At 42.2% G+C, this 23442-nt stretch overlaps 1 protein-coding gene across 1 annotated transcript in view; it reads right to left on the bottom strand.

Moving 5' to 3' along the window:
* The window catches only part of FAF1 (Fas associated factor 1), a 312180-nt gene that overhangs the window by 198508 nt on the left and 90230 nt on the right, over positions 1-23442 (bottom strand). Inside the window, exons 5-6 of the mRNA XM_048861231.2 lie at positions 11673-11764; positions 10503-10591 (exon numbers count right to left, since the gene is read on the bottom strand). Coding sequence (XP_048717188.1) covers positions 10503-10591; positions 11673-11764 — 181 coding nt within the window. The remainder of the gene's footprint in view (positions 1-10502; positions 10592-11672; positions 11765-23442) is intronic.

The following is a 23442-nucleotide window of genomic DNA, read 5'->3' as shown; positions in this document are numbered from 1 at the left end:
CTCCTGATACAGGCACCCAACTGACTAACTGGAAGGCTTTAACTAGTTTTGGCCAGCCCCTAATTGGCTTTAGGTGTCCCAATCAACCTAGCTATCTTCCCTGCCTTCTGGAAAGATCTTAATTGGCCCCAGGTGTCTTAATTGACCTGGAGCAGCTGCCATTTACTTATCCTGGTAACAGGGATTTGTTTAGCCTGGGGCTAATGTATCTGTCTCCCACTACTTTTCTATAGCCATCTGGCCTTGCCCCATCACATGTGCAATTGGTTGAAATGTGTCCATCCACATTCTGGGTTCTCGTTTTGATGTTTAATGATGAAGGCCATATCAGACGCAGTTGCCCACATAGCAGTTTTTCAGTTTTCTTCAGATCCAGAGTATCATTGTTTGCAAATATGGTCCCTGAATACTGGTTTAGTTTTACTATTTCTTGCATTGGCTGGTATGTCTGTGTCAATTGTATTTAGGAACACTGAGTGGATGTTGTCTGATGGCTTTAGACCATTCAGCATCACATCAGGGGCAGGTCCTCTTTGCCAAGCAGTGACTTGTTTTGCACAGAATGATGAGAAGCATCATTTATGTCAATATTGTTGGCTGTACAGGGAACCAGGATGAGAGAACAATAATACCTTTCTCAGTATCCATAGTTAGTAGGGTTTTCTCTGTTGGGCTATGTTCACTTTTAGTATTCCTTCATAACTAATGCAAATACATAATGTGGTCAAATACAGCTGCCTTCATTATCTGTTCGCTCATCTTCAATGTAGTTACAGAAATGAGTCTCTGTCTGACGCATACTTTTTGACAAAACATGCAGCAGCCTCCAATCCATAGGTTTCACTAAACAGGACCATCTTGTATTACAACATTCATATCTATACTGGGATGACTACAGCTTGCCACACATGATACATTGGATGCAAATGCACTTGTTTTCTGCAACCTCTGTTTTTTGCCTTTTTCAGTGTATTGGACATATCAATGTCTGTGCTGCACAACTAATGCTGTCTTTTCTGAATGAAAGATGGACTCAGTTCTATCAATGGCCTCTCTGTATTCAGCATCTTGCAGTTTATTTTTTAATGAATGTTGCCTCCCTTCTTCCATGCAATCACCTGCTTCGTGCATATCTTCTTCACTTGATTACTGGCAAATAATGCAGAGAATATAGAAAACTGGCATGGAGTTCCTGTGACCAATACAAGTGTAACCAGGCTCCTGTAACCAATACCAGTGTCATAAACCACCACCTCATCTAACTATTGTGCTGTATCTGTAAAAAATGTCACCACTACCACTTCTGTTAATTCTATGCTAACAACAAAGCACTCTGTACTATAAAACAAACACTAAACATGCAAGAAAATGATTTTACATATACAGGAAAAATAACTTCTATGTCATTATTAACTTATTTCTCATATTATGACATATGGATGACCAAATGCTATAAAAAGTTGAATATTAGGGTGCAACAGGTGTTAAAACTATTTTGTTCTTAATAGACTGAAAAGGAATTGTGCTAAACAGTTTGATTTTGCTGATAAGTTCATGCACTTTCTGTTGGTGTATCGAACATTTCTGGTGACCACACTTTATTTGCAAGTTTGAGAGTATAAATGTCAGAATTCAGCTTGGTAACAACCATTTTCCAAATCAGCAGGTTCAAATTATGTCAGAAAAAGTTGTTACCAACTTCTAACAAAAAAATTTTTCCCGACCTCTTTCAAAGGATCAATTCTGAGATTTCCATCAAATCTAAAATTGTGATTAGAACCGTCATACCGCTAGTCTAATAAAATCTCATCCCACAAAATGATTCTACGGCTAAACTATAACCTTTATCCATGATTTTATCAACATTGAGTAGTAATTTATTGTGCCTTTGTTGACTTAAAATTTTGTTGTTGTTATATCCAGCACACCATGAATGGTTGTAGATTCAGATCTGATGAAACAAACTCCTTAAAGCCTATACTGAGGCTTTATTGCAGGCCGAGAAAACTGTCCTATTAGCCTCCACTGAGGCTGCCAAATCCCACCCCAAGGAGTTATCTAACAACGTGGTCTTACCGCCCTAATCCTGAATGCCTACAGCCTGCATCAGAGCAGAGTACCAAGTGCTGCAAAGAATGAGAAATATCATTCTACTGTGCTGAAAAGATTATGCACATTCAGGAAGGCATCTCAAACAGCATGAATACGTTTTGCCTATGCCCACCAACCAACAACCACTTGCATTCCCAGAGTTCAGCACATTCACTCCTTAAGAAGTTCTGGACTCCCTAAAGTAGTCTCAACCAAAGATTTGTGAAACCCACCAATGCCCTTCCTGGCTTGTGAAAGAGAGCCATGAACAACTGATTGAAATAGCTAATACCTCATTCAGAAAAGGATTCTTCCCTTCCTCCTTCAAACATGCAGTAGTCCAACCAACACGGAAGAAACCCACGATGGATACTTCAGTCCTAGCCAACTACCACCCAGCGTCAAACCTCCCACTCCTGGGCAAGCTCCCAGGGAAGCTGGCAAAAAGGGCAACTACAAGCTCATCTAACTGAAGCTAACATTCTAAAACTGCTCATTCTGGATTCAGGTCAGGACATGGAACCAAAATCATCTTAGTGGCACTGATGGATGATCTCCTGTCAACAAACAGAAGACAGATATCCATTCTCATTCTCCTATACCTCTCTGCAGCATTCGACACTGCGGATCATGAAATACTGCTGTTTCACTTGAGAGAGGCAGTGGGGTCCTGGGCTATGCACTAAAATGATTTGAGTCCTTCCTGGAGGGATGCACCCAATGAGCAGTGATGAGAAACTGCACCTCTACCAGAAGGCCCCTCACTTAGAGAGAGAGAGAGAGAATAGATCCTTGTGGAACTCTACATTCCGTTTCAATCACTATGTGAAATGGTCAGACAACATGGACTCAAGTGTCAGCAACATGTAGAAGATACATAACTCTACATATCCTTCACCACATATAACCATGCCACTACCACCAAGGTGGACCAGTGTGGCTTAGATGAATAAGTGCTAACTGAAGCTGAATCCGAACAAGACATAGGTGATGCTGACTGGGAGAGGGGAGTATTTTGAAGAGCTTGCAAATACACTGCTGTCTCTGTTGGATGAAGATACACAACTGATTAATTCAGCCTATGTTCTAGGAATCCTGTTGGATTCCTTGCTGATGCTAAGCTCTCAGATAATAGCATCCATGAGTAAAACTTTCTACCATCGCCGCTTGGCTAAGAAACTCCATCCCATTCTGACAGATGAAGACCTGGCCTCAGTTATTCATGTTCTCATCACCTCTCTGTTAGATTACAGCAAAGCTATATACCCGGATATGAAGCCTTCAGCACTTAGGTAACTCCAACTAGTTCAGAATGAAGCAGCACTTCTCAGCAACACCGGTTACTGCAAAAATATCATACCTGTCCTCCATTCTCTAAACTGGTTTCCCACAGAATTTTGACTCAAGTTCAAAGTCTTGGTCCATATAGATTCCAAGGCCAGAAGGTACGACTGAGATCCTCTAGTCTGACCTCCTGTATAACACAGGCCACAGAACTTCCCAAAAATAATTTCTAGAGAGCATATATTTTAAAAAAGCATCCCCTCTTGATTTAAAAATGGTCAGTGATGGAGAATTCACCACAACCCCTAGTCAGTCATTCCAATGGTTAATTACTCTGTTAAAAATTTATGCCTTATTTCGACTCTGAATTTGTCTAATTTCAGCTTTCACCCATTGGATTATATGATACCTTCCTCTGCTAGATTGAAGAGCCCATTATTAAATATTTGTTCCCCATGTAGATACTTCTATATTGTAGTCAAGTTACTCCTTAACCTTCTCTTTGTTATGCTAAATAGATTGAACTCTTCAAACCACTCCATGACCTGGGCCCAGGATAGCTAAAAAACCATCTAAAGCTCTGGGACAAAAAGCGTGGTTGAGAACTCTGCTCCTCTGACACAACGGAACTCTCTACATAAGACACAGTTCATCTGTGCAGGAGACAGAACTGTCTCTAAGGCCAGTCCAAGACACTGGAACAAACTGCCCCAAGAACTAAGGACCACCCGACCTCACCACTTTCCACTTCAAAAGCAAAGCACATTTCTTAAACCTTATCTTCTCTAATATAAGCACATAGCAACAGAGGGGTGTGTGTGTGTTTTATACAGACACACAAACACACACACAAAGACACTATCAAAACAAGACACACTGCTGCTCATGCTTCTCCCTCAAGGGAGAGGATGAGAGAACAAACACATGACAGATGTGTAGTCATACTGCTTAATGCACTACTGGAAGGCACTCAGATACTACTATGGTGATGAGCGAGGCATAAAAATCTAGGGAGAATAGAACAGAAATCTTGGCAGATTTTGTTGTTTAAACTGTTCAGCCACTTCGCCGTAATGTTTAGATACTTGCTCTGATCAGTGGAGCTGTTTAGATGACTCAGCCAATCTTGAAGATTAGGTTAGATCAGGAAAACTGTATGTTTGTAGGAGAAGCTGTGTATACACCACACAGGAGATGGAAGGACCCTTGATGTCAAGAACAGGAACAAGGTGGGAGCTTGTAGAATTATAGTCAGATTCTTTCCTTGAAGGAGGACACGTGTGTCAAATGACTTATGTCAAATCTCAGATTTTTGAAACACCACATTACTGGAAAGTAGGGCTGTCAATTAATAACAGTTAACTCATGCAATTAACTAAAAAAAATTAATCGTGATTTAAAAAATTAATTGCAATTAATCGCAGTTTTAATTGCACTGTTAAACAATAGAATACCAATTGAAATTTATTAAATATTTTGGATGTTTTTCTACATTTTCATGTATATTTATTTCAATTACAGCACAGAATTGAAAGTGTATATTATTTTTTATTACAAATATTTGCAATGTAAAAATGATAAACAAAAAAAATATTTTAGTTGACCTCATACAAGTACCGTAGTGCAATCTCTTTGCTATGAAAGTGCAACCTACAAATGTAGATTTTTTTCTTACACAACTGCACTCAAAAAACAAAACAATGTAAAACTTTAGTGCCTGCAAGTCCACGCAGTCCTACTTCTTGTTCAGCCAATCACTAAGACAAACAAGTTTGTTTATATTTACAGGAGATAATGCTGCCCGCTTCTTATTTACAATGTCACCAGAAAGTGAGAACAGGCATTTGCATGGCACTTTTGTAGCTGGCGTTGCAAGATATGCTAAACATTTGTAAGGTCTCACTTTCAGGTGACATTGTAAACAAGAAGCGGGCAACAATATCTCTTGCAAATGTAAACAAATTTGTTTGTCTGAGCGACTGGCTGAACAAGAAGTAGGACAGAGTGGACTTGCAGGCTCTAAAATTTTACATAGTTTTATTTTTGAATGCAGGGGGTTTTTTGTACATAATTCTACATTTGTAAGTTCAACTTTCATGATAAAGAGATTGCACTACACTACCAGTATTAGGTGAATTGAATAATACTATTTATTTTGGGTTTTTTCACAGTGCAAATACTTGTAATAAAAAATAAATATAAAGTGAGCACTGTACACTTTGTATTCTGTGTTTTAAATGAATTGAATATATTTGAAAATGTAGAAAACATACAAAATATTTAAATAAATGGTATTCCATTATTAACAGTGCGATTAATTGTGATTGATTTTTTTAATCACTTGACAGCCCTACTCTAAAGCTATTATACGTTATGATTATTTATCTCTAGTACAAACCAGGAATGCATTTGAAGAGACAGACAGAAAGGACAGTCCAGTGGTAAGGATGCTAGTCTAAGACTTGGGAGATCTGAGTTCAAGTTACTGCTCTAGCACAGACTTCCCGTGCGACCTTGGGCAAGTCATTTAACCTCTGTGCCTCAATTCCCCATCTGTAAGATGAGGATAACAGCACTTCCCTACCTCCCAGGGGTATTGTGAGGATAAATAAATTAAAGAGTTTGAGGTGCACAGACACTATGGTAACAGTTACCATATAAGTACCTAATATAGATAGATCACTATCCAGATGGATTTCATGAATAAGTGACAAAGTTTCTTAATGTCCATTTTAATGATAGAAGTTACCTGTATTTCTTAAAAGAGGGATGCTGTCAAACTAATCTGAATTGTCACTGACCTAACAGTAGGCAATAAATAGTGTAACTGGGTTTGGTACATTGCTTCAATTAAATGTGTTTTGATCTCCATTGATGCTTTAATTGGTGGCAAGCTTCCCCTTTCATCTAGAATTTATGACTTAAATGTGGATGATCTGAAGTCTAGATCATCTCCCTGAAGTAGCCACTAATTAATCATCATTTACTATCCCAAAGCTTCCAAATTTATTTTTAAAATACCCAGAACTAATTCCCACTGAGCAACAAGTTTAAACTGTGATGTCGTGACAACAATAAACCTTGATTTTACCAAGCAATGCGATATTATTTTTAAAGCGTTCAAATCAAGTGGTCACATAATATTATGATCACATCATTTTCCTCCAAAATATAAAAGAGGACTCAGAACTCATATAAGTATCCCTTTAAACTCTATTTTATTTCAATTACAATAAATACAATTTTAAAGTGGAGCAGCCATCTCAAGCTCTGGGCATCTTTACAACATTAAACAATTTTCAATAATACAACCAGAACTGGTCAAAAAGATCTGAATTTTCTAAAAACTGATTGAAATGCAGCAGCTTATAAACTTGGTGAAAGATTTTTTCAAAAATTCAAGACTGAAAGTTTTCCACAATGTAACCATTTTTCAAACTATCTGCGTGTACACAACTGTTCACTGCCCTTGCACTTAGAACTGTAATTGCTACCATCAAACAGAACTCTAATATACATATTAACATAGCCTCTTTTTTCACCCCTCACTGTGTGGCTTGTCCAAATACCTGCACTTCTAAAATAGATGAGCTTTGCCATGTCCAAAAGGTTAACAAGTCTGACTCTGGTGGTCCAATGAAGTGAAGAGCATTCTGAAAGTTCACAAACTATCACAGAGTATATATTACTAACAGTCCCCGCCCCCCACTTTTTAAAAAAAAAAAAAAAACTGCAAGGACATCCCGTACGAATGCCTCTACTTATCACAGCTATGGCGTTAAACCACAAGGAAAGGCAGTCTTTCATGTAACCTAGCCTCAAGCTTCTAAGGCTCTAGATTCTGATTCAGCACATTAGTTAAGCTCGTACCTAATTTTAACCACGTGAGTAGTCCCACTGACTTCAACTCTAGACACAATAGCTAAAGCTATTTTCTAATAGGCATTTTGGATATGAGACTTTGTGGTGCATGACCAACTTCCAACGATACATGACTGAACCCTCAAACTAAACAGGAATATCTCTATATCAATCCATAAAAGGGTGAGGAAAGGACGGGAATTAATCTTTAGATTTTTAAAGATGATGTACAAACCTGTATTTTTCATTCCTTCTCTACCCTCTAACCCTTTTCCTCCCCAACACTGAAGCTGCTTTACACTTATCATATTAGTTTAAATGCTTAATTGGGAGCCTTAAATCACTGCCCAATCCAGTTCTTAAGCACCACAACCACCAATATACCAGTATGAAAACACACCGTATAGATGCTGAGATGGAAGGGGAATTAGCACCCAACTCCCATTGAAAGGTTATGCAAATTGAGTACCTAACTCCCTTGACTTTTAAATTCAAGCCAGGGTATTATTCATTGCCTCTGGGAAGCAGACTTTTGTGAGCAAATGCCTTATGATAATATTGGAATATATATTACTAGTAGTTAGATACAAGACTTATTTTTCCAATTGATTCTTAATCATTATCCTCAGTGACATGACTGTGTTGGCAACTCTCTCTTGCAGAGAGTCCAAAGTTCTTCTATCCACTTACAAGGTTAGGTTAGATTTCTTAAGACTATTAGAATAAATTGCAAACAAGCTGCAACATGTGGCTCAGGTCCCAATTCAACTGTGTCTACTTGCTTGATTTTTGGTTACAGTACAACAGGGGTGAGCAAACTTTTTGGCCCGAGGGCCACATCAGGGTTGCAAAACTATATGGAGGGAAGGCTGTGCGTCCCAAACAGCCTGGACCCCGCCCCCTATCCGCCTCCTCCCACTTCCCGCCCCCTGACTGCCCCCCTCAGAATCCCCGACCCATCCAATGCCCCCTGCTCCTTGTTTCCTGACCGCCCCCTCCTGGGACCCCCGCCCCTAACTGCCCCCCCGGACCTCACCCCCATCCAGCCCCCCCTCTTCCCTGTCCCCTGACTGCCCTGACCCCATCCACACCTCCAACCCCTGACAGGCCCCCCCGGGGCTCCCACGCCTATCCAACCCCCCTTGTTCCCATCCCCTGACCGTCCCCACCCCGACCTCCGCCCCACCCAATCTCCGCCCCATCCAACCGCCCCCTGCTCCCTGTCCCCGATTGCCCCCTGGGACTCCCCACTCCCTTACCACGCCAGAGCCAGCCATGCCACTGCGCTGCCCGTCAGGAGCGGCGGGCCAGAGCACTGGCAATGCGGCGTGCTGAGACTGTGGGGGAGGGGCTGGGGGCTAGCCTCCCTGGCCAAGAGCTTAGGGGCCGGGCAGAACGTTCCCGTGAGCTGGATGTGGCCTGCGGGCTGTAGTTTGCCCACCTCTGGACTACAATTATAGCTATTAGACTCAATTACTGTGCACCCCCAAGTGGCAATGTAATAATGGTAACTAGGCTTTTACTAAAAAAAAACAGGAATACTTGTGGCACCTTAGAGACTAACAAATTTATTTGAGCATAAGCTTTCGTGGGCTACAGCCCACTCCATCAGATGCACAGAGTGGAACATATAGTAAGAAGATATATATATACACACATACAGAGAACATGAAAAGGTGGAAGTTGCCACACCAACTCTAAGAGGCTAATTAATTAAGATGAGCTATTATTAGCAGAAGAAAAACACCTTTTGTAGTGATAATCAAGATGGCCCATTTCAGACAGGTTTTTACTAGTTACATGCATCATTCTACATTTTGAAAAAAAAGAAATATCAATTTGGAAACAATTTTTGGCAATCAAAGTATAAGAATAACAACTACAGTATTTATGCGAAACAATCTGTTCCACCTTGCGTTTAGTTGTGGCACTCCGAGCACGCTGAAGAAATGCAGCTCTGCATAAGCTTGAAAGCTTGTCTCTCCCACCAACCGAAGCTGGTCCAACAAAAGATATTGCCTCAGTCATCACGTCTGGCCAATATTAATTTATGGCAGTGAGAATTACATTTCACTTCTCAGGGAATAATTTATTTTCAAAATGTTCCAATATCCACAGATGTCTCATTAAGCTATTTTAACATAGTAGGTCTTTATTTGAGGATTTAAAACACTCAAGTGTAACATGGAAGAGAATTTAAATTTCCTTTAATTGAAGAGAATTGTACAGCACGTCTACGTACACTCAAATATCCACAAGTCCAACAGGAGAGGGCAGCATTGTGTAACACTTTAACCATTTGGAAAGGAACATGGCTGAACTGCTGGTGACCTGATAAGGATTTTTAGATATTTATGTTTAAAGTAACTGCTATCATGTGATAAATCCTTGAAGGCCAGCATCCACTATTGTGGGCACAAAAATTTGCATTCATTATACATCATCCACACTTAGCAGCAGCAAAAATCTGTGCATACACTTTATACAGTTTAACCTTATGGCAGATGAGAGTTAGAGAATTTGTGTTTGCAAAATTTCTTTTCAATAAATGGGTTTTGAGGTTGTAAATCCTAAGACTTATACACAGTGGTGCAAGTAGGGCAGTACGGTACACCATACCATTAAGAAATTTATTGCCGGTACACTGTACTGGAAAGACACAGGAGCAGAACGTAGTGCTGCTGGGTGGCCCTACGCCGGCAGCTCTTCCGGCGCAGTTGTACCACCCCTGCAGTCTCACCTCCAGCCCTTCCACGCAGCTGCACCTCCTGTCTGTATACCCCCCACCAGAGGACAGGGCTGGAGCTGGGGCTGGGGGTGGTAGAGCTGTGCCGGAGAAGCTGCCTGCATGGGGCTGCCCAGTAGTCCCATATGCTGCTCCTGCATCTGCTCCTTTCGGCGCTGCAGTTCCAAAGAGCCCTGTGGTTCAGAAGCCTGTATCTGGCGCAGCGGGAGGACAGAGCCCCCCTGGCTCCCTCCCTGGGGAGGAGTCACGTGGGGGGGGCCACTTGGAGAGTGTCCCTCCCATGACTCACCTATGCTCAGCGTACCGGTAAGAAATAAATTCTACTTGCACCACTGTTTAAACATTAAAAAGCATTTGCACCTACTGAGCGCAGATGCATGTAAGTGCACACTCAGTTTTGCATGCATGCAAGTAGAGGCCTGGCAGATGCTCTTTTGAAAGTTTACCCCAGTTTTTCCATAGAAATAAAATAAAGCACCATCTAAACTCATATTCATAAATGTATGACAAAGAGCCTTACCCAGAGTTACTTGAAGAAGGTGGTGGAAGATCAGGTGTTAGAACATAAAGACTGTTATTTTTTGGTAAGTGTAGAGTTTTTAAAACAGTCTGCAAAAAAAACAACATTTGTTCAAGAACTGTAGATTATGCAGTTTTTTTAATCATTTGCTTTTTAAAAAATTGATTTTTTTAAAATTAGTTAAAATACATATATTGAAAATAATTCCTTGATCTGCCATAGCAAAAACTACTACACTTGTAGGAGAATCCTTTCTAAAACACAGACAGGCAGACAAAACAGCAGCTCCTTTAGGCTAAGAAGAACAATAAACGAAACCAATAAACCAACTTTACTCTGAAACCAATAAACGAACAGCGGTACAAACTTATCCCTTATATAGGTAGCTAAATTGGTTTACAGAAGTCTATTCTTTTCACACCAACCGTGCAAATTAAGGTGGGATGCAAGTCTAGATCATTGGTTTGTATACATAGGAGGTTTAAAATATTGGTGCTGCCATCTTGGCAATGGAAGATGAACTGGAGGATAATCAGAGATCATGTTTGTGGCACAATGTATGCAATAGCCATCCACTACATATATCCTGCTCAGCATGGATACATGTTGCCGATGTTTAAAGCTGCACAGTCTATGTAGCGTGATCTTAAATTTGGGTGGAGAGTGGTGAAAAAAAAACACATGCAGAGTTACAGTTGACTGGGAAAACTGAATTCTGTTATTTCTTAACTGTCCAATCATTATGTTTGTTTGGGATTTTTTTTCCATTTTATGTGAGTTGAACATTTCCTGATTAATCAAGTTTGTTTTTAAATTTCGGAGTTCAGTTTTTCCCAATTAAGTTGTTGATACATATTTACAAACAACGGTATAGCCAAGAATTTTGCCTGAAGAGAGAATTCTTTATTTTATTGCTAATTTAATAATGTGCATTTTACAGGTACCAATATCAGACTGTACATGCAAATACTATCAACAGGATAACGGAAGTTGGGGCAAATAAGGCATAATTCCACTTGCAACATTTTAAGCAAATGGATTCTTTAATAATGTTACTAGAATCAAAACAACATAGAAATCAACAGTCCTTGTGTTTGTTATGCTGACTTTCAAGCACTTATTGGTTTCAACATTTAAATCATTTCACTGATGAAACTGTAGGAAACTTACACTATCATCTAGGTCTCCAGTCTTCCAGCCTTTTAACAACATTTTCGATACAGGAATCTGAAGTTCATTTTCTAAAATGTGTTTGATCTCTCCTGTAGAGAAGGCAAAGAAAAAATACCAACAAAATCATGTTCACATTCTTCTATATTTAGGAAAGCAAAGTATCAGACCCTGCCTCGCTGCAACAGAACAACATTATGGCTCCAAGGTCCAACGTTCAACTCCTTTCCTGTTATATTATATCCATTTTCAAAAAGCATTTAATATTTGTGCATCTTTCTCCACTACATACAATACCTTCACATGAACAAAAAAAAAAAAAAAAACTATTTCAGCAGCCCAGGTTTCTAGACAAAAACTAAATTAAATAAAATGGGAAAAAACAGTTAGGAAAACTAATTTTCATTTAATGTTGCTAAAGTCCAAAGGGCCATTTCAAAGGGAGGGGGGATTGAGGGAGGAGAGGAGGGGATAGTAATACACACGTACCCCTCCCACGGCAGTGTCCTTTGATTTCAATATTAAATGACTGAGATTTTCAAAGACGTCTAAAAGATACGGAGGAATTATCCTGTGCCCACTGACTTCAGTGGGGCAGGATCAGGACCTTAGACACACATCATTATTTCATTAGCAGAGCTTGGTCATTTTTTGACCAAACATTTTTCACCAAAAATGCTGATCCATCAAAACCAAAGCTATTCACAGGAAAGGCACAGTTTCAAAAAATTTCTCATTTCAAAAAAAGCTTTGGAAAAAAAGTTTTGAAATTATTCAAAACATCCCATTTTATCATTTTAAGTGAAAATTTCCAGTTTTTTGTTTCAAAACAAATACTCATTTTCAAATTTAGGCTAATTTTATAATAAAACATTGTTTTAAATCAACATCAAAATGAAACACTTCTGAAGTTTTCAAAATAATACATTTTGATAGACCCAAACTGATTTTCTTTTCTCCAGGTCTCTGAAAATTTGAGATTTAGGCCGGGTCACAAATTGGGATGTGAAATTTTTCAAAATCTCCATTTTTTTCCCAGGACAGGAAAACACATGAGCTGAACCCTAAGAGCTGTTTTGAAAATATTAGCCAATAATTTTATGTTGGAATTAATAATGTTAAAAACTAAATTCCTAGTCACCAAGTTCATTCAGGTACAGTAACAGTTCCAACATAAATTTGAAGGATCAGTTATGTAATGAGGATTTGGCAGTTCAATCAAACACTTTTTTAGAAGAATAGGTCTGAAATTTTAAGCCATAAACATGTATGACAGATTGCTCTTATTTGCATATTAATAAATAGCACTAGTAGTTGACAACAAAAATCAATTGCTTAGGAATTACAGCACAACAACTTGTTCTGAATCTTAATTTTAAAGCATGGTTAGGATGGTTCTTCAAATACAGCCATTTTAAAATTAGTGCAGTTACGATTAGTTTTCCAAAAGAATTTTAAAAAAATAAATAAATAAGACTGCTTCCCAGTTCCCCTTTGGCCCTCCCGGTATTTTTCCTCAACTTGCATATTGCAAGCAAAAGCATTCTGTTGACACCACTGTGGGATCCACTTGTAGTTTTAAATAAAAGGATATAATAAGGAAAATAGATGAGGCAAGCATCAAGATGAAGCACTGGCTGATGTAAATCTTCAAAAGAAACATAGTTCTTGCTATCTATAACTGTCTCCCAGACTAAAGATCCACAGCCAGCCATGAGCACAGCAAGAGAGAGAGATAATCACCCATAAGAGGAGAGAGATTCAGGGCCACCTGGAAGGACAGGAAGGCATACATCTGGGGAACATTCCATTAACAACAGCGCCAGCAGCCAGCGTTCACTTTAAAAATGAATTAGTCAAAGGTGCGGAAGAACCTATTCTAAGTCTGAGATTGGGAATATGATTGGAGGGGAAAGGAAGTGCATGGGCATAACAATTATAATACAACTAAATATTAATGCACTTTGCATGAATTTCCACTTTCTCTCCTTTTTAAATAAACATACTTATGTGCAGCACACCAGGAAGACATATAATGAGTATCTGGAGCTCTGCATGCTGGAATACATGCTGCAGCCGCCAGTGTTTCTGTGTTCTAAATCCACAGATTAATGCATCTCAGCAGGGAACCAGGTTGGCACTGCAGTTTGCAGGTAAGAAATTCCACTGAACAAAGAGGAGCGAAGGAACAAGAGGATATGAAAAGAGGAAGGAAGAATTACTCATTGTAAAACATATGATTTACTACAGCTTTTAATTAACAGTTTTTCCCCCATAAAACCAATTGTCCATTGACTTGAAAAGGGTGCCTTAGGTGGGTAAAAATGTCTTCAAAAGTTGACTTCAGTCATTACATCCTCACTGTCAGCCTATCACTTAATCAACCCCTACTTCAAGAATTAACTCTTGACTCCAATTAATATATTACACATAAAGGTACCTAGCGTATGGCTATTTCAGTATATACATGTAAATATAGTATTCCTATGTGTGTTGAGGAACCAGATTTAAAATAATTGTTTCTGTTTCAATTTTATGATTCCTCCTGAGTGCATTCTGTGCCAAAAAAATAAAGATTCTCCACACAGTATTTTAAAATTATGAAAAATTCTGCTAATTTTATTTGTCAAATAAATGTGGAGGCTCCAGCAAGGCATTGGGGAGCACAGGCCAGTGGCTGTACAGAGGTGGGAGATCACGGTACAGTTCCCCAGCCCAGGACACGGACTCAGCGGTGGACCCAATCCTGACACTGCGCAAGGACCGGCACTGCCCCAGAAATACCCCAGGGCCCTGTCCCTCTGTGCCAGGCACACCAGGCATGGGCAGGCAGGCTCAGCATGGCGGGATCCAAGTGTAGAGGAGCTTAGTGTGGGGGGATCCAGATGTGGGTTGAGAAGGTTCTGTGTGGGGCAATCTGGGTGCAAGCAGCTCAGTGGGGGATCTGGGTGTGTGTGGGGGATCTGGATGCACAGGGGCTTGTTGGATACAACAGTAATGGAACTCTGCAAGGGGATCCAGATTAAGGCGGTTGGGGCTGGGGGTGGGGGGAGAGAGTCTGGGTGTGAGTGGGGAATAGAGCTTAGCATGGGGGTCTGGGTGTGGGGGACTCAGTAGGGGGTCCAGATGCTGGGGGAGTGGGGGGTCATTGGGGTGGGGATCTGGGTGCGGATGACTTGTCGGGGTGGTCTAGGTGCAGGGGGAGTGGGAATCATCGGGGAGGCTCTGAGTGTGGAGGGCTGAGGTTCGGTGGGAGGGTCTGAGTATGAGGGGGTCTGGATGCACAGGATGGGCAGATGGGGGAACAGCTCCCTTCCCCCTCAGCTGAGGAACGATGGGTGCGGTAGGGAGGAGGGGGGACTGCAGAGCTTCCTGCAGCTGGGGGAGAAATCTGGGGGTGGGTCTGACCCGGCCCCAGATGCTGTGCAGGGGAAGAGGACGTCCCATCCTCCCCAGCACAGCTGGGACTAGCAAGTTGCGTCTGGCGCAGGGTAGGGGCCACCAGCTGGGTCTTCTCCAGTCCCAACCCCTGCCCCACAGTGATTTACCTCTCTGCCAGCTGCCCTGGGCACCAAAAACATACTGCTGGGGAGGGTCACATGACCACTCTTGTGGCTTCCCTTTGCTTCCCCTCAAAAAGTCATTTTTCTGTAGGAAAGCACAGAAATCTGCAGGGGACAAATTCTGCGCGTGCGCAGTGGCACAGAATTCCTCCAGGAGTAAAATTATTATAGATGCATTGCTTTTTGGGTAATGTATTGTTAAAAACTGAGCACATTTTAAATTAACATAAATTTAAAATCTGTCCTTTTACAGAAGCATATTTTCTGAACATAATGCTTGGTCAGTTTTAGAAGAATACATCCACATTCCCTCACAAATATTTAACATGCCATGTACAATCTCAGTGCATTAATCACTAAGCATACAGGTTTACAAGTAAACCAAATTAAATCTTTGCAGACACTAAGAATGTGGGTGTAAAACTTTGGAAAAAAAAAAACAGTTGCTGGAGAATCCCAGCTCTTTGCTCCAGGTCGTGAGGAGTTAATGCACTAATTGGATACAGTGATGCAAAATCATGTACATGAAAAATAGGTTATAGTATCCAATTGACTCAAATGCCGGCCAAACTAGACAAGGTTGTATTTAATTTATAATGTTTAATTAGTTTCCCTCCCACCCCCCAAGCTATTTATCAGGCAGTGAGTTTACTCTTTCTTGAAGATTTCCCAGATTTTGTTGCTGTGGTTGATTATGTTAACATAATAAATACAATTTTGATCAGATTTCATTTCTGTGAATCCTTTAGCCAGTTGTTTTAAAGTTTCTAATTTATACCCTAGTTTTTCCACTATATTTCAGTAATAGATCCAAAAGAATAAGGAGCTTTTATTACTAAGTTCAAAATCACACAGTGTGGGATTTACATTCTTCTATTATTTAGCTAACAAACAATAAATCACAAACCTAGAGATGGACATCTTTCACCAGATTAGTCTTGCACCTACAGTATTCAGCTAACTTAGCATTAGAAGATCCAGAAATATTCCCTACCACCCCATACGTGCTACTGATTCAGTTTCTCATTTGTGAGAATCAATTTTCTCTTGTGTTGGAATCTTGCTTGACTTGGGGGTTCATATGAGGATTTCTGTAATATTTTAACTCTGTTATCATCCAGTTTACCAATATGTACACACAGATGTGCAGGGCAGAGTGGAATTTTCCCAAGCCCTCTGTGCATGGGCTGAATCACACTATTGTTACAAGACAAGGGTGGATTTAAGATAGTCATTCCCTTTGCAGGTGTAGTAAAAGATTAATTTATTTATATGTATGGCAAAAAAGTTAATGTTATATAGAGAACCAAACAATATACTCACAGGAAAACTAGATATAATACAAAAAAGCCCAAATAACTAACCCTGGGAAACAAATTTCCTTCCTATTGCCGACACTTACGCAGCATACATTGGGTGCCTTGCTCTTTCCAACAGTTACTATTTATTCAATCTTCCTTTAAGGTCTTTTTGATAGTTAAATGTCCCTTCTATTTGGATCTCTAACCTTCTGGGGTGGTTGTGGCATATTTCCATCTAGTGGAAATTTGATGTAATTGCAATATAAATTCAAGCAAACTGAGAAACAGGCTAGACAGATGGGGAGCCTCACAGAAGTTTTAGCCATGTCTAAATGATATTGAATGGTTGTTTCCAGAAGAGCATTTTTGGAACTCTAGTTTAATAAAATCCACTTTCAGATACTTTACACTCTGTGCTTCATACAGAACACTGCACTTTGGTGATGAGCTATTGATATGATGGCGATAACTGAGAAAGATGGCAAGCTCCAGTATACAACTATTCATGCGTTTTAACAAGAATGCAGCTAATCATTACACAAAAAATATGATGTAAATGGAATCTTTCTATTTCTGTGAGGTTAACAATGGATTACATATAGCTAGAGCCAGAAAAATGAAATAATTGACATTAAATTTTAGGAGTCTCTGCATGAAGAATTTCCTCTAACTTATCAGGTTAGAAAGGTGCAGCTGAAGAGATGAACAGTCCTAAATTCTTGTTTCACAACAAATAGAAATGTGGTATCAAAACAATGCAAATTTAGGGAACAATTGCAAATTGTTGATGAATCCATTATCTCACATTAAGGAAATCAGCGATTAGAATCTGATACAATTGAATCAAACATCGGCTTTGATCTAATTCTTACAAAAAGGGAGGTTGACCCTAGAACAGGCAATTGAAGGATGTTAGGGCACTACCCTGGGACTCAAGAGACCTTGGTTCAATTCTCTGTTCTGCCAGCATTTTCCTGTGTGACCATGGGCAACTCACCAAGTCTCTGTGCCTAAGCTCCCCAGGAGCAAAACGGAAATAGTATTCTCAGAGGTGCCGTGAGGAGAATTATAGCAAAGACTGAAAGTCATTAAGATACTACAGCAATGGAGACCACATGAAGTACCTAACACAGAGTACAGGAGAAATCCAGAGTTTATTCTTCTATGACTACAGATCCAAGCATTAATTGATTTTAATCATACCCAAAAGCTAACAGTTATTTTAACCAGTAAGATGAGGTTTCAGCACATGCAAAATACATTGATAGTGCAAATTCAAACAACAACAGTGCCGGCTGTAGTCAGATGGCTCCCAGCCTAGGCTTTGCCATTGTCTCTGTCTCTCTTGCCCCTGGTCCCCGGTCCCCGCTGGAACTCCCACTCCTGGGCATTCTCACTCCTCCCTGCAGGAGTTGGGCTCAGTCCCAGGATCCTACCAAATCTAATTATCTCAGCCCAGCTACAGGTCACTCTCAGGGCTGCAGTGTCTGTCTGCCCTAAACAAAGGGTAAGGAAAAGAAAAGGATGTTATTGCCTTGGGCTGAGCTCCCCTGGCCATTGGGCTCCCTAGCAGTCTCTAGCAGCCTCTCTTCTTGGGCAAACTTTCCCACCTTATTCTGTGGCTAGTTTCATCTTTTAAGCTGCTGTTCTCCAGGCACAGAATGCTCTGCAGGTGCACCTAGCTGGCCCTGCCTGAATGCAGGGATGCTCATTAGGTTTGCTGTCAGTGGGATGGGGCATGTTCCATCACATACCCGCCCTCCACCCCCAAGACCAAAAACGTTTCTTTGTCTGAGCATCAATCCAGTCCCAATCTTCTGGGGCAAAAATACTGCATTTGCTTGTGCCTTTCTGGCTCGGTGCTGCACCTAGAATTATAGGATTGAAGTGCCAAATATCAGCACATAATCCAGGGATTTGAGTCCTACTCTGAAGCTCCTGGGACAACACTGCTCCCAAGCCAACGTTTCTGCATCTTTATAGAGAACAAGAGTTCTGGGAGAATTCTGGATTGGCAAGGACAGGTACCCAGCTCAGCTGCGCCTTCAGGGTGCTAAAAGCTTCATCACACTAGTTGTCTTACTGGATCTTTTTTGATGTCTTTGCTCTTCAGCAGATCACTCAGGGTGCCATGATCCATGCAAAGTTGGGATGAACCAGCAATAGTATCCCAGAAGGCTCAGGAAGCAGCATATCTGTCTTCTGGTTCATGGAGCAGGGCAGGAGTTTAATGCATGGACTTTATCCATCAATGGTTTCACAAGGCCTCCGCCTACCTGATATCCTAAATAAATCACTTCTGTCATGGCCAATTTACACTTGGCAGGCTTACCTGTGAGGCCAGCCTCTTCTAGGGAAGTCAATACTGCTCTCAGATGACTGAGGTGGTCTTCCCACATAGGGCTATAAATTACAGTGTCATCAAGGTAAGCTGCAGCATATTGCTAGTAGGGGCAAAGGATTCAATTCATCAGGCACTGGAAAGTCACTGTAGCCACTGGCAGGCAAAACAGCATGGTTTTAGAGTGGAAATGGCCAAAGGGGATTGAGGACATGGTATTCTCCTGACAGGGTGCACACACGGAGCATCTGCCAATAGCCTTTTGTAAGATCCACTGTGCTGAGGTACTGTGCCAGGCCCAACTGCTCTAGCAACTGATCAAGCTCATTGCAGCATAGGGTAAGTGTCAAACTTTGTGATGGAATTGACTTTACGAAAAAGTCAATCCAGAACCAGATCATGCTGTCCGCTTTGGGGACCAGGACTAAAGGAGTCCTCCAGGTGCTCTTGGACTCCTCCGTGACCCCCATTCTCCACATCATAGGCACTTCTACTCGGACCATGTTCCACATCTTCTTGGGCAAGGGCTGAGGATTTTCCTCTAACTAGTTGCCCTGGTGTGGTCTTCAGATAATATTATATGGCGTATGTTCTCCCCAGGCTTGTGGAGAATACCGTACTGAAGTCTTGGATCATTTGCAACAGCTGGGTCTTCTGTTCAGAAGCAATGGCCTCATTTAATGGTAAAAGTTCAGACTCTAGGCTATCAGCTACATTGAGACCTAGTTCTGGGCTCACTGGCCAGAAATCTATCAGAAGGGTTTCCCATGTTTCCCACGGCTTGAAAATGATAGACTTTTGTCTCCCTCCTCTTGCTGGATCAACCAGATCCATTTGTCTCAGCACCTCAAACAGACCCTGCCAGCGAGCCATTAATTTTGACTCAGATGATGGTAATAGGAGCAACACCCTGTCTCCAGGGTGGAAGGTTCATGCCTCTTGGTTATATCCCTGTTCTTGCCTCCATTGAGCCCAAACAAGGTTCTTCTTTGTGAAAGTGCTCAACTTTAGATGTTCACATAGTCGGATGATGTACTGGGTCCCCCCAAGTGTGTTTGAATCTTGCTCCTCCCAACTCTCACAATGCATCCAAGATTTCCCAGGGCTGGCATCCATAGAGCATTTTGAAGGGTAAAAAACCCACAGAAGTTTGGAGTATCTCTTGCACAGCAAATAGAAATGGTGGTCTCAGTGCCTAGACTCAGTCCCAACAAAACTGCTTCAATAATCTCAACATCTTGTTAACCCTTTCCACCAGGCCATCTGTTTGCAGATCACACACTGATGTCTTCACGGCCTTTATTTTAAGAAGAGAACATAGTTTATGCACCACCTGCAAGGTGAAGTTGGAGACCTGAACAGTCAATATTTCCTGCAGGAAACCTACCGCAGCAAAGAGAGTCTCATAAGTTTAGAAGCAATTGCTGTCACCACAGCCAAGCGCAAGGGTATCGCTTTGGGGTAGGGAGTGACATAGTCCACCACTACATGTATATACTGGTTTCCCCAGCAGCTCTTCTCTAAAAGGCTCTACACTATGTCCATCCCTATTCTTTCAAATAGGGTTTCCACTTAGGGCATTGGGACCAAAGAGCCTCAGGACATTCTTAGCTGCCATCTATTGACACTCAGGACAGGAAGAGCAATACTCCCTTACCTCATGGTGCACCCCAAACCCAGAAAAAGTGAGTCAGTACCCAACTCCAGGATCTTCTCATTCCCTATATGCCCTATGCAGGGAATATTGTGTGCCAGCTGAATTACAGCCTTTTGGTACTTACAGGGTACCAGTAAATGAGTTCTTATTGCCCGCAACTGTGGGTGTCTTTTTACGTGATACAGACACTCTTTCTCCAGCACAAAGTGGGCGTAGTGTCCCAGGTGCTAGGGATCTGCTGCCTCCCCAAACATGGAAACCACCTGTTCACAGACACTGCTCAGGACTGAATTGTCATGCTGCTCTTGGACAAAGCTTCCCCCTTGTAGTAAGGTCTCAAGGTCCAAAGCCAGTGCCTGCCATCCCTCCATCTCTCTGGCCATCCCTGGTCACAGGGGACATCCCAGAGGGGGTCTTCAAAGTTACCCAAACTCACTAGGTCCATGGGGTCTGCAGGCCAGGGCCTGCTCTGGGGTTCAGATCATTAATGATTTGCCAAAAGGCTGGCCAGTCTGAGCCTATAATCACTGGGCATGCTAATTTCTCTGCTAGCACAATTTTAATTGAGTCAGGGTGGGCCCCAACTGTTAGTTCCAGTCACTGACTGGGCATGGGCTTTACATCTCCATGTATACACTCTAGCAAATAGACCTCTCTGAGTTGATTTTCTTTCCTGCTAGGGCAGCTTGTATCACTGTCTGGCTACACCTCAAGACCCAGTACCTCCTCCCCTTGAACCTATTCTGGGATCATCTGGGGGTGGGGGGTGTGAGTCCTACTACATGCCATCTTCCGCCGTCCAACCCTCTGCGTAGTCACACTCCATCAATGGGAACTCTTTCCTCATATGCCCCTGTTGCCAACAGTAATAGCAGATCACTGAGCTTATCCCTGAGGGATCTGGCATGGGACATGTTCAGACTACGAGGGAAACCTTTGGGCTCAAAGGCTACACTTCAGTCATTTGTGTCCCCGGGCGGTTGGTTATCTGGGCAACACCTCATCCAAACTTGGCCCTGTGTCTTGCCACAGTCTTCCTCTCTATACACAGGTAGTTCAGTTCGCTGTGGTGGGGTTTGTACACATTTCCCATTGTGCTTGGGTTTCAGCATCTGCATGTGGGGGTCTGATGTCATCAGTGGCCCTCACTGGTGAATGGACTGAGGCCACGTGTCCCATCTCCAGAAACCCTTCAGCTGTCAGAAAATTTTCCATCAGCTGCACTACCTCCAACAACAACTCAGGGTGATGCCAGAGAACCCACGCCAGGTCCCTCACTATAGGTATGGATACAAACTGCTCTGTGAGGACCTACTCTGCAGCTTGATCCCTGCAGCGCTTCAGGGGAGAAAGCCACCACCAACAATGCTCTTTTAATCATTGCACCATGTCCTGGGGGTGAGCCTCCTCGGGGGAGGTATCCATCCTAAAACGCTGCTGATGTGTTTATTTGCTAGTATCCAGATAATCTAAAATAGTGGTCTTCACCCAACAGAAGTCTCCAGCCTGTCCTGGGTCAAGGTTACGGTACACCAGCTTTGCCTTTCACAGCATGTAGAAGGCTAAAACTAATGCCCAGTGCTCTGGAGGCCATTGAGACACCAATGCCACCCTCTGAAAGGTGAGAAGGAATGCCACTGGATTGTCTTGGAGCCCATGTTAGTTAACTTTACTGACATGGGTGGCAGAGCTCCCTCTGGCCTACTGGGTGTCTCTGTGCAGAGGGCAGGTTTTTACTTCTGGGAAAAAGTCTCAAGTTCTTGCTGGTGGGTCACAACCTCCTTTAGCAGCTGCTGCTGCTGCTGTGCTGACTGGACCTGCTGCTGGGCAGTCCACCACCACTGGAACAGGTGTTTTTGGCTGGCCTGCAACTGTTGCCATTCTGCCATCCACTTATACCCGTGCTAACGATGCACCTCGACTGATCCCCCTCTCCAAGGGCTGATGTGGAACCTGTTTCTGTCTCAAGGCCTTGTATCATGCATAGGGCATCATGCCTGCATTCTCCACCACTTGCAGTGAGCCAGCTCTCAGCCTGAGCTTGGAAGTCATCTCTAGGTCTCTTGCCTCTGGGTGCCCACCAGAACCCACACTCCCTGGGTAAGCTCATTGTTCCCTGCAAAAGTTGGGCTCATTCCCAGGGTCTTTTTAGAGGCTAACTATCTTCAGCCCCTGGTACTGCTCCTCAGGTCCAGCTACAGGGCACAGACAGAGAGCAGACATCCATAGCCTCTCTGAGGGCTGCAATGTCTGTCTGATGCAAAAGGCGGGGGGAAGGGAAGGGAAGGGAGGGAAGGTGGGTCATTGCCTCGGGCTGGGCTCCCCTAGCTACTGAGCTCCTTAGCAATCTCTAGCAGCCTCTCTTCTTGAGCAAAGGTCCCCCCCTTGCTCTGTGGCCAGCTTCACCTTTAAAGTTCCCCTTCTCCAGGTAGAGCATGCTCTGCAGGTGTGCCTGACTGGCACTGCCTGAATGCAGGGATGCTGGTTAGGTTTATTGTCAGTGGGATGGAGGCATCTCCCATCATACTGCTATTGTTGTGCACTATTCCAGTCAAACCATTTCCGGCCCCCACACCTCACTGAGATAGGCAGAAAAATACTGGAGGGAAAAAGGAAGCCTAAAAAGAACAGAAGGTAACTATTCTAGAGAGCAACAACCACTAGATCAGAGTCTGAAGGGTTTATTTTGGGAACTCCAAAGTAAGAGATAATGTGACGGTTAATGGACAGAAATTAAAAAAGTTCAAAGATATTGGATGTGAGAGAAAGTATGTCAGTGTTGACCTTGTCTGAAACGGTTTTCACATAAAACAACTAGCGTAGATATCAGTCGGGCATGACTTTTTTTTTTTGCATATGCACTGACAATACCCATACACTGCAACAGGAGTCCTGCGCAGAAACTGGT

This window comes from Caretta caretta, chromosome 8, assembly GCF_965140235.1.
Source record: "Caretta caretta isolate rCarCar2 chromosome 8, rCarCar1.hap1, whole genome shotgun sequence".
In the NCBI taxonomy this organism is placed as follows: domain Eukaryota; kingdom Metazoa; phylum Chordata; order Testudines; family Cheloniidae; genus Caretta; species Caretta caretta.
Note: the sequence above shows the minus strand (reverse complement) of the source record. Positions and strands in the feature narration are given on the sequence as shown.